The sequence below is a fragment of the Branchiostoma lanceolatum genome, chromosome 6, assembly GCF_035083965.1.
Source record: "Branchiostoma lanceolatum isolate klBraLanc5 chromosome 6, klBraLanc5.hap2, whole genome shotgun sequence".
Lineage (NCBI taxonomy): Eukaryota > Metazoa > Chordata > Leptocardii > Amphioxiformes > Branchiostomatidae > Branchiostoma > Branchiostoma lanceolatum.
Genome location: NC_089727.1, coordinates 22194493 through 22206431, shown reverse-complemented (window position 1 = coordinate 22206431; position 11939 = coordinate 22194493). Strand labels below are relative to the sequence as shown.

The 11939-nt window shown below is 42.4% G+C and overlaps 2 protein-coding genes across 2 annotated transcripts; one reads left to right on the top strand and one right to left on the bottom strand.

Annotated features, from left to right (window-relative positions):
- Nucleotides 1-568: 568 nt before the first annotated feature.
- Nucleotides 569-2154, top strand: LOC136437613 (C-type lectin LmsL-like). The gene is made up of 3 exons (XM_066432236.1): nt 569-701; nt 1442-1746; nt 2023-2154. Exons 1-3 carry the CDS (start codon nt 569-571, stop codon nt 2152-2154), a joined length of 570 nt encoding a protein of 189 aa, XP_066288333.1.
- A 1539-nt stretch (nt 2155-3693) lies between these two features.
- On the bottom strand, nt 3694-10533 carry LOC136437033 (uncharacterized). The gene is made up of 3 exons (XM_066431474.1): nt 10015-10533; nt 8583-8666; nt 3694-8228 (listed from the first exon to the last, which is right to left on the bottom strand). The coding sequence occupies exons 2-3, from the start codon at nt 8623-8625 to the stop codon at nt 4771-4773; spliced, it is 3501 nt and encodes a 1166-aa protein (XP_066287571.1). The 5' UTR covers nt 8626-8666; nt 10015-10533; the 3' UTR covers nt 3694-4770.
- Between the last annotated feature and the right edge of the window lie 1406 nt (nt 10534-11939).

Genomic DNA, 11939 nt, shown 5'->3' with positions numbered 1-11939 from the left:
GAATAGCTTTAATAGTTTTTATATTGAAATCTTTATTGACACAACAAAAGTACAGCGACTTCCGTAATGTATTCTACAACTAAACATGCAAACAACAACAATGGGATACAAAATAATTCACCTTAGTACAAGTATAACAAGTATATGAATACTTTAACATGTCGAGTTTAAACTATCACTTACACTACTAGCTCTAAGATCTAAACATTCTCTGATATATTTATAATACGTTGAGAATAGGGGTTACATTAATGTAGGCTATACAGTACTTATAACCTAAGCAAGGGGCCAGTCCTGGCCTGTGCACGTACTACTACTACTACTACTACTACTACTACTACTACTACTACTACTACTACTACTACTACTACTATAAAATACTTATCTAAGCTTTGCCATGTAGCATGTTTCAAAGCTGCGGCCGTGATACTATTTTTCTTATTCATTTCACCTACCAGAACCATGCAAGGTGGGAGATGGGGCATCCTACCGAGGAACAGTCTCTGTGACCGTAACGGGCAAGACATGCCAGCGCTGGGACAGTCAGACACCCCATGAACACGATTACATGACTAAATATGGATTTCCTCCACCCGAACTGGAGGAGAACTACTGCCGGAGGACTGCCGACTTTACCGAAATGTGGTGCTTCACCACGGATCCCAGCACCAGATGGGAGCTTTGCGACGTACCAGCATGTGGTAAGGTTTGATTCTGTTACAACCAAAAGTAACGACCTGGTTCCTGCCTAAAGACACTCGGAAGAACACTGATTAACATTCACAATATCACTGTTCCCTATGCTAGAACCAAGAGACTGCAGCAATATTTCTTGCATTGCGCGATTATACTGTACAATAACTTACTATACGGGTCCTTAACTTCAGTTTCACTTACATTGTATCTGATCTCGCATAACTTGACTTGAAGTAATATTGTGAATTTAAAAAAACAACAACTTTGTATTCGTCTTTGTGTATTGATTTTCTTTAATGGATAATGTAACACTCAATTCAGAGGAAATGCAGCTGTGCTCTCCCTACTTATGTACATTTGATGGAGAAATTAGTGATAGATAATAAAACTGATAAGTAGGAAAGTCGACCCATTTCAGGACGGCGCTGCGTAGAATAGTAACATCCGTTTAAATGCTTTCCTTTCATCCATATTTACTCCTGCATCTGCTCCTCGATATTTCAACGTTATCTTAAACATCAATCAATATATCTGTTGACTATTTAACGATACCTTATCAAAAGAAGAAGAAAAAAGAAATACTGCTTGTAGCCATTTCTGGCTCACAAATAAAATATCAACACCGAGGAAGAAGGGTAACACTGCATTGTGTATATTGGGAATCTAGGAATAAACCCAAAACATAAATCGGGGTAAAAGAACAATTATCTGAACAATGGCATTATTTCCTTCATACCCGTTTCAGATGAAGAGTACAAGCAAGTCGGCGCCTGCCAGGATAGCTACATGCCACTCGGAGGGGCCTGTATCCGACTAGTTCCCATCAAGAAGTCTTTTTGGGATGCACAGAAGTCCTGTGAGGCGGAAGGGGCGACGCCTGCCATGCCTAAAACGGAAAAGTTTGATCTCACTCTCAGAGCCCTCGTTAGGTCGTCCGGAGGCCAATGCGACTATTGGATCGGTATGTGGGAGACCGGAAGCTTTAGTAAGCATGTCCTTGGAAGCTGGAAATGGGTGGACGGGTCAAGTCTTGCGATCCATGATTACCAGGTATGTGTCCTATTGATAGAACGTTAGTAGTACAATATTTGATTAATCTGTATATGTATCTTTAGATTATTCCAAGGACATCCTATATAATGTCCTTGATTATTCTGACTACATTTGCACACTTCTATATATGCGCAATCCATGCAGACGTACATGATGGCATGGTACAATACACCGCTTTCATTGCAAAGGATACATACACATTACCTTAAATAAGATACATCGTGAAATTTGGACAAAATCTGTAGGATCAAAACTGCTTTCCTTTTCATTTAGGGATGGAGCCCTGGTGAGCCAAATGGGTACAACTCTCGGCGGGCACTGTGCGTTCAGTACTGGAAGATTATGTGGGACGACGGCTACTGCTCAGAGGAAAAGCGCTACATCTGCCAATCTCGTCCTGCCTAAATAGGGGATGATGACAGAAACTGGCTTCTCTTATATCTTTTTTTTCAATGCATCTTATAAGACAATGATGAACTTAAATGTTGCCTTTTTTGTATGTTGGCCAGTGTAAGATAATGGGTACAAGACTTTGTGTGTTGCCAACTTGCCATACACTTTTACCCGTTTATACTGTACGGATGATTTGCCCTTGGTTTTCCTGAATAGAAAAAAGAATGTGAACTAAAACGGAATTGAGTGCTTTCACATTAAGCGATGTTGGAATAAAGGAAGAAAGAAAAGTTAAGTTTGTATCGATCATCCACGTATGCCACCAAATAATATATAATTTACATGCAATGTAATGTGTTTTTATGTGGGAAGTGTCCCATGAAAATGCCCGATGCAATGTAATGTGTTTTTATATGGGAAGTGTCCCATGAAAATGCCCGATGCAATGTAATGTGTTTTTATGTGGGAAGTGTCCCATGAAAATGCCCGATGCAATGTAATGTGTTTTTATGTGGGAAGTGTCCCATGAAAATGCCCGATGCAATGTAATTTGTTTTTATGTGGGTAGTGTCCCATGAAAATGCCCAATGCAATGTAGTGGGTTTTATGTGGGTAGTGTCCTATGAAAATGCCCAAAGTAACATAGTCCGGAACCGAAATCCTCGTCCTTTAGAGTTTGATGTGGGCATGGAAGCTCAGCTGTGATAATATAGTGCGGAGCTAAAATTTTATTCCGATACACTAATAAATGGGATTGTTTGCAATAAGGGCATTTTATGCTTGTTATGAATTTGTTTATGCATCCTCAACAAGGGCCTTCATTACTCAGCACTGTCGTCGATGGTTGAATCATAACAACGCTATGCTATGCGTATGCAGCCATGCTTTGGGCAAAGTTATAGTCATCTCGTTAAAGCTGGAGACGTTTTGACAGCCTGTTAATTTTAGTTAATGTTTGTCCACCTTTTCTGTTGCCTATGGATAGTTGATAAGATGGATTGAAAACATTCGAAGACATAATCTCTCAACCAATAAAGCCTTAACCTGCAGCACAAAGGCAACTGCCATCAAATCATGGCATCTATGTGCAAGTTTGCACAATGGGGAACAACAGACGTTCAGCCGTGAGTGCTCTTTTTCTTCATAAACTGTTTTGGCGGTACAACATTGTCTTCAAAATGGAAATCGGTCAAAGTTCAGTTCACCGATGGAGCCCTTTCTTCCTCTGTATGACAATATGCCGATTATTGTTTTGAGCCGAGAACGATGACATAAACTAACTGTAACTCAGTCATAGAAGAGGGATAATTTCAGCCTAATCTATTTTTAACAAAAAATGGGATGAAATAACTAATCATCATCTCATTATCCGGTGGTGAGAGTGTCACGGATATTCATCCTCCTCCTCTTCCAGCCCTTCCTATCCTCCATTGCTCTGGACAGGCCCTCCATAGTACAGTCTGTGTCATCGCTCAGGGCATGAAATAACTGGTTGAAAATAACAAAACACTTGGCATAGACTAAGAACAGTAGTAAGGATAAACTATAGTATTCGCAGTTGTATCGACATTTAAGTTCTATTCAAAATGCTCAATTCATACGCTCACAAATGAAATGTTGAACAGCATATCACAGTGATCTACATGGTAGTTCATATATACTTCTTAATACTGAATAAAAAGTGCATGTACTATACAATGTATTATATCATTCATTACCCAAATCAATTTCAATAAGATAACTATCAAGTATATTTTTACATAATTTCACATTAGACATTTGACATAAGTAACACATGAATACACCGAGAAACAAAGATCATTGAATTTTGAATATCCAGAAGAAATTATCTTAACACAATATACTTCCAGTAGTTACGTCTTACCATTTACAAAATGTCTCACGAAATCTAACAATCCATGAAGACATCATTCAATAACTGCGAGATCCAAAAGTACTAAAGACATGGTCATCATGGACAAGATTATTTTCTCTAACGGTGATCTAAAGGTTGTAACGAGTACGTTGCTGAAGCTATTGTGCTAATAGCAGTGCCAAAACCTTTAGTAACATTACAAGGCTCATTCTTCTGTCTCAAAATAATTCAGCCATGTCCGTAACTTATCAAAGAGACCACACCTAGAGCTTCATTTTAAAGGCACTCAGAGAATTTTATGAGGCTTGAAAACTGGAAATATTCTAGTTGCTGTAATCTCTATGAAATTGACATTTAATGCCAGTGTTTACCACATTTGCGTGCGGACTTCATATCAAAAGTTCTCATAAGCGGCACAAACATAAGCTACATGGTGATCTTTTAGTTACACGCGGCTAGTGTAAATAGACCGATACCCAGCTCCGTCAAAACGTAGGAATGCAAAATCTAAAAATGAAAATGCGAACATTTGCAGTCACTCTTTCATTGGTCGAACCGCTAATTGTGATGGACAGTCAGCATCGGTCTCATTTTCTATCAGTTCTCATCACACAACGACATCGTATCTTTACTCCTTTAATGTCGAAATGTAATAGTGTATAGTGTTATTGAAACTTACTATGTGTAGGAATGACTAGAAATTTGAGTTTTTGTATTCAAGTTTCAAGCATCATAAAATGCTCTGGATGCCTTTAATGACTGAAATTTTCCTGTAGCGAATCAGAACTTTCTGGTTTCCGTGGAATATCCGATCTTTTCCGCATTACAAGTGGTGTGGTCTCTCCGAAATTTCGGGTGACATCAACAGAACTCAAACTACTCATGGTCAACTCCGTTCTTTCAGCATCATCATTCACTAACGCCGTCAGCTCTACATGTCCGTTTGTCTCTGAGTAAAACAGACAGCCGATTGTAACGACAAGGACCATGAGAAACGGACCTCCGATCTGCACGACTGTTGTCGTCTGTCCGAGGAGAATTGAGACCGGGTAGAACGGCAGACCCGGCCGGGTCCACACGAACCCAGCCTGGTGGAACCCGGCGTACATAATCTGGGACCCGGCCACGAAGTTAAGGACGACTGAGCAGACTATAGCAGAGACGTTAAGAACTGTACACATGTAGGGGGAGAGAAAGAACAGAAGAACCAAGTACAGAGTTGTGAGGAGAAAGTTACCGACAGCGCGAGTCAGAGGAGACCAGTTGGTGAAGACGTTCATGGTAATGATAAGGAAGCGAAGCAAGAAGTTGGCGGCTTCAAATGCGCATTTCGGGTTGACGTGTGTAGTCTCATCGGTGGTTGTCTCGTACGCTGAGTCAACGTAGTTTGTGACAAACCTAAGGCCTTGCTGACTCCGTGCGTCTGTACGTTGTTGTTGTCTGTCGCCGCAAACTGCCTTGACAACAATGAAGCCAATATACCCCAACGGGAAGTGATACGCCAGCAGAACGCCACTAAGTCCAGTGTCATACTTTCTCTGGCAAAACGGCCGCAGAAAAATCGCAAAGATGAAAGGAACGGTGTGCACGCTAAGCACAATGATGGCAGCGATCTGCCACCATCGCAGAGCGTCGCACGGCACGTTCCCGTTATAGTAAAAGACTTTGTGACCACCGAGATTTACACAGTGCAAGAGGAAGAAGCAAGATAGCGCTATGTTGGTCTGGCTCAGAGACGCTATAGACGTGGCGGCACGAGCTACTCGGTACCTGAAAGGCAACTCTTCACCAGGAGCGTCCCTCATCGAATAGTTTCTTCCGCTGCAAAACGGTGTTATCACATACAAGACTACGGCGAGAAGAAGCAAGATGGCGTACAAGATCGCCACGTATAGGAGCAGCTCTAGCAGCAACTTGTCGGCAGCAGTCATGCCGACAAAGGGACAGAGTATCGGCGGTGAGTACGGGATGCGAAGGTTGAAGAACAACAGGGCGCTCCGGACCCAACTGTCCAGATCTCGGTCCACCAAATCGTACCTGTCGCCTTCCAACAACAGGGACAATGTCTGGTAGAAGTAGAACACAGAGAAGAGAAATGAACCTTTGGGAACCATAGAGCATTCTTTTGTAAACCTATGCCAAATACTATTGCGGCGGGTGTCAATGTTAGATGGGATGTAGCCAGCTCTGCGTTTCTTATCCTTTTTCTTGAATATCGTCTTGCAGCAAGTAGGGATACCATAGCCCATTAGGTAAAGAACAAAGAAACTACCGATAGAAAAGGACACAAGAACCACAGATATCCAGAAGTCTTTGTGCCGGCAGTCTTGAACAGGCACGCACCTAGCCGAGTAGAGCTGTCGTGTGAAGCCGTCCGAACACTCGCCACACATCGTGCCGGTCCGGTTGTTACTGCAGACGTTGAATCTTTCGCAAGGCGTCGCTTCGCAACAGTACCCGGGAGGGCACAGCACCATTTCAATCCGGCTCGGAGTAGAATCTCTCAGCACTGTTCCCCAAAAGTTTGGTAGCGCGGAGACTGTCTGTCCGTCACACTGAGCTCCGTACGGACACTCCTGGCACGACAGTGTGACGTCACTGGTGTTTACATTACCTCCTGCGTAACGGAGTCCGGAATCGACGCTGTACCGGCCTGAAGGGCACGGGGTACAGGAGACAAACAGGGTACCTTCTGGTAAATTGGTACTCCCGCGAGGCGTTAGACTGTCCGTGCCGTAACCCTGAGGACAGACAAGCAACGAGTCTTTCCAAATCAGCCTCCCCATCTCTACTGCAACGAAGATCAGATTACCCGGAGTGTTGTACGAAACCGTGATGATGGTGTTGGTCATTTCAAGACGACCAGGTCCAATAGAGTATAGAACGTCTCCGATGTTGCTTTGGCTGCAATTGGTTGAAGTTATAGAAGTGTTTTCCAGACGGAGATCTCCTCCAGTTGAATAGATCAGGTTCCCTCCTCTAGCCTCTTTGCTGTCAAACGTGCACCCTTGTACGACGGCGTCAGTCCACGAAAGATGCAGTACACGGTTTAGGTCCGTCTTTTTCACAAATGTACAGTTTGAAAATGTGATTTTAGCCTTCTCCACTTTGATGTGACTTTGGTGCCTTTCCAGTTTGCATTTGTCCAGTTGCACGTCACTTTGGATGAACGTAAAAAGGCTGTCTTCTACGTGAATTGTCAGATCTGGGCCGAAGTCGTTATTTTGCTGAATATGGAAAACTGTAGCAGGGTGATTTAGAAATGAGCAGTTTTGAACAGATACATCAAACGCTTTGGCTCCGGAACCGTATGTACTCTGTTTGGGTTGCCACAGGTAAAGGGCCAGCGGGTAACACAGCCTAGCTGTTTGATTGACAAAAAAGTCGAACTTAGTGTTGGAGATATTGAAAGAAACATATTGTTTAGGAGTGGTTGTGCGAGCGTAAATGTCAGCTACGTAGTTTGTGTTGTTCTGAAATTCACAGTCAGAAATGGCCACGTCAGCAGACTGTGTGTAGAAGAACAAAAGGTCAACCAATGAGTACGTCTCTCTTTCAAACGTTGGAGTGCGCATCGGCGAAGACGACAAAAATTTAACGTTCGAAAGTTCCAGATATTTTGTGTCGGAGGCCTTGATAGCTCCAACGGCGAGGTTTTTGAACTCCGAATCTCGGATGGCAACGAATACGGTGCTATTTTTACTCCCGAAAATGTGCATGCAGTATTTCCAATATGGAAATATAGCCTCGCTTTCGTTACGGACACAGTGGAAGGTGGAAGAGATGATGTCAAGGTTCATGTCTGTGACATTGACCGCTGTCGTCACATTTTGGAACAAGAACCCCTTAAACTTGACCTTGCATGGCCCACTGGTCTCTGAACAGTTTCTGATTTCGAAAGCAACATTTCCGCCACTACAATCAACTACGGCACGTTTAGCTACCCTAGTGTTGGTGTTATAACTTTGGTTTTTCCATTCCAAGGATCTTAAAGTCAGGTTCATACTAATGACAATAGGGCTAGATACACACTCCTTGTAGACGTCATCAATTGTATGAGTGGACTCGACATTGATGACGTCACCACTTTCTGCCTGCTGCACGGCACGACGGATGGTTCGACATGGAAGATGGCGATGCGAGCAGTCTTCTACGTCACTTCCTCTTATCCTGCTCACGTACCACTCCTTTCCGGTCACCTGGACAACGTCTAAGTTAGAGAATAAATGGTTACGTTACATGGTGTTACGTGTAAATGTAGTTTTGGTAGTTGACTTCGAATCTAAACGCCCTATGTCCGTATTATATTCTTACCAGGTCCTAACGTTTTTCCTATAAGAAAGACACTTAACAGGTATGATACTTCCTGGGTACCTAGATTTGGTTAAGTATCACTATGGAAGTATGAAAACATACTTTTTACTGCGCTTTGACACATCAAAAACAGTTAAAGTACATATACTTGATACAATTTCATGTCTTTGATACATGATTTAAATGTAATCCGAATATAGCATGCTTAGAAGCAAACGCATACTTTTCAAGGAATTCATGTGCTACTTACCCCACAACAGACACAGCACCACGGCAAACACTCCAGTCTTCATACCGGATGGATGATGGGATAGGATACAACGAACGTCACTTCCTGTGAAACAAGAGATTACGATTCGTGATGACTTAATTTATTAAAAAATAATAGAAGCCCTTTTTTTAGCATGAAGATGTAACGTTATAAACAATTCCGTACTATTCAGTTCACTTAATTACAATATGACAAATTTGATCTTAAATTTTTCAGTCCGTTTTGACACATCCATCATACAATAGATTGGACTTGACTGAGATCACTTGTGTTTGAGCAGTGAACAGCACATGATTTCAAACGGTGTTTAATAAGCTTCTTGCAGATCAACGAACGAAGAGGAAGTCCACATGTTTAAGCGTAACAGGGGGCCATTATTGCAATGGGCATATGAAATGCAGTTACTTATCATATCGGCAGATGGCGCTTCTGTACGGCCCGTCCCAAAATCTGGTCCACAGATTGTAAATAAACACTTCCCTTTTCTCAATAACTCTGTCCTTCTGACGACCTGTTCCCTTATCTATTTCTGCATTTTAAAGTGCTTTAAACAGAAAGCAGAAGTGGAGAAAGAAAAATAAACAAATGAAAATGCCCAAGGCACGTAAATGCATACACTTCCTCACTTTCCTTTGGCGTCCCCGCATCGATATAAACTTTCAAATTGGTCGTTGATGTCCTACACAACGTCTTTGTATTCTGTTTTTAATCAATCAAAAGTACATGGCATTTCTTTTAGTCCTGCATATAAAGTCAATACATGAATTGTTACAGTTTATAGTACCGTGTGAACATCTGCTACGGCAAACATTTGACATACGTAAGTTCCGCATTGTACAGACCTGACCATACTCTAAAGTCATTGGAAACCAAGCAAATACTGTCTGTGATTAAGCCACCGTGGGCTATCCACCGGAAGTCATGTTACCTACAGCTGAAAAAGTCATTAATGCGTATAAGGCTTGTTTCGTTTGTCGGTGAGAAATATGGTTGTTTGCAGCATCAAAGCGATCTGTTGACGGTCGTAACCTAAAGCTTTAAACCCATATCTTATATCCAGTTAAATTTTCACTTTTATACGATAATGCCTTTCACAACGACACCATAGAAACCAATCTCGCTTTAACTATAAAACAGAGACTTAAGGGAACGCTCACCCTCGTAGAACTATCGTACTACTGTTGTCGTACATTCTGAGGATAGTTGTACAATTGCTGTTAAAAAAATCAGCTGTCCTGTTACCGGAAATACTGTCTTCTGTCCCAGTTTGCGTGAAAATACTACGGTTTAGAAATCGTAGGATTATCTGCTACGCATTGATTAAACAAATGGCTACATTTACCACAGGAGCACCCCACACTGCCCATCGGCTCTACTCAGCATACAACCCGACAATGAAGACCGAACCCACCTGAACTAACCACTTGTACCACTTGGAAACACACTGCTGGGAGACATGTGGGTCAGAGAACCCACCGGACTGCTCTCTGAAACCGTTCCCGCCTGGCAGAGCCAACAATAGAACTCCGTCAGCCGCAGCAAGATTCGGAAACGGTTGTAAAGACGGAACAAATGATATTTCAACTTCCTCTTTCTGCCAAGTATACTTTCATAGGGCAGGCTTTGTTCTAGTATTGACTAGAATCTTTGTTTACGGTCATGTGAGTTTGATGTGTAAACAAGGAATTGAGGATCTCATACCTCAGTGAAATATTTAGAATTTTCGTATGAATTTCCCAGTTCCATAGCCCTGGCCTAATCATGTATTGATGCTCAGCTAGGTTGCCCTAGGTGCCAAAAATTGAAGTCATTAACTTACATTCGCAGGTCAGACCAGCTGTATATGTACAATACCACACTACTTTCCGGTAGGGAGAGTCGGTTTGTAACGTTGCATTACTTGAAAAGACAGCAAGGGAGTCCAAAGCAATAAGGCATTCTCGCGAACTTTGATAATCAGAAAAACACCAAAATACGTACAAATCTATCGTAAGGTTATAGAATATATAACGTGAAAACATAAAACGAACATTGGAATATCTATCTATTTGAAAAGCAGTGATCAAAACACTGACAAATCTACTTTATTAAAAAAAAATCAAGACATACTTTTAAAAGAAAGCTGGCAAGGCGATTATCCTATGGTAGTGAAATGATGTGAAAGGGATGAAATGGAGGAATGTACTTTGTCAGATGAGTGTAGCTTCGGGATGTTCCTAACACAGAGAGGGAAGAAAGGACAAAGCCGCGACGGAATCTCGCTGCCATGTCTCATCATGTGCACACATAGTACACAACTCTTATACTGGAGACGCGTTTATGATACGTAGCGTCTGTACCCCGACCTGTAGCGTCCATATCCCGATCTGTAGTGTTTGAATGGTGCTTTCCAAAGCAATCGGAGTAGTTTGAAGGGTCCGAACCCCGACCTGTAGCGTCTGTACTCCGACCTGTAGCGTCTGTTCCTCAGCCTGTAGCGTCCGTACCCCGACCTGTAGCGTCTATAACCCAACCTGTAATGTCTGAGGCCCGACAGGTAGCGTCTGTACCCCAACGTGTAGCGTCTGTGCCCCGACATATAGCGTCCTCACCCCGACCTGTAGCGTCTGTACCTAAACCTGTACCGTCTGTGCCTAGGCATTTAGCGTCCTTATCCCCACCAGTAGCGTCCGTCCTCGACCTGTATAGTTTGAATGGTGCTTTCCAAAGTAACCAGAGTTGTCTAAAGGGCTATGGTCACCTGGACAGACGGACTTGCAAAACATGTCAGTCGTGTTATGCACATGGCTTTCTGAGATCTGAGATCGCTACGGGCGGTACGGACTGCACTGTGTCACTTGTACAGAGTAACATGTGAGCATGATCTGTGGTAAGGATTATCTCTCATGTCGAGGAATTATATCTGAATTGTTCGGAGCGTTCTTTGAAAATGCCAATTGTACACTAAGAGGGCCTGTATTCTATTGTGTTCTGAACGCGACCTGCCCAGTGCACCAGCGTGCAACAACCGTGCAATCATGGCCTCTAGCGACCCATTTAAAATTACAAGTTGCTTTCAACCTTCTATCTTTCGAATCAGAAAATAAGTAGACGACAAAAACGACAAAGGGGACTGTCAGAGATTGACCTGTTTTTTTTTCACCTTTAAATCTTTGTCTTAGGCAGTGAAACATAAGCCATAAAAATCAATTCAAAAGACTCCGAGAGAGCTTGTGTTTAAACCTACCACCACCATCATCAATGAATATACACCAGTGAAAGCAAGATGTAAACAGTTCTGTTATATGATCCGCCTTAATTACTTAAGATGTATGTAAGAATCATCAGCAGAGCTAC

What these genes read in the sequence shown, in the direction of transcription:
- LOC136437613 (XM_066432236.1), top strand. Translation starts at nt 569, where the DNA reads ATGACTAAATATGGATTTCCTCCACCCGAACTGGAGGAGAACTACTGC. An exon ending in TTGCGACGTACCAGCATGTG is followed by an intron (nt 702 to 1,441) that starts GTAAGGTTTGAT and finishes TACCCGTTTCAG; the next exon opens with ATGAAGAGTACAAGCAAGTC. An exon ending in TTGCGATCCATGATTACCAG is followed by an intron (nt 1,747 to 2,022) that starts GTATGTGTCCTA and finishes CTTTTCATTTAG; the next exon opens with GGATGGAGCCCTGGTGAGCC.
- LOC136437033 (XM_066431474.1), bottom strand. Translation starts at nt 8,625, where the DNA reads ATGAAGACTGGAGTGTTTGCCGTGGTGCTGTGTCTGTTGTGGG. An exon ending in GGTGCTGTGTCTGTTGTGGG is followed by an intron (nt 8,229 to 8,582) that starts GTAAGTAGCACA and finishes TCTCTAACTTAG; the next exon opens with ACGTTGTCCAGGTGACCGGA.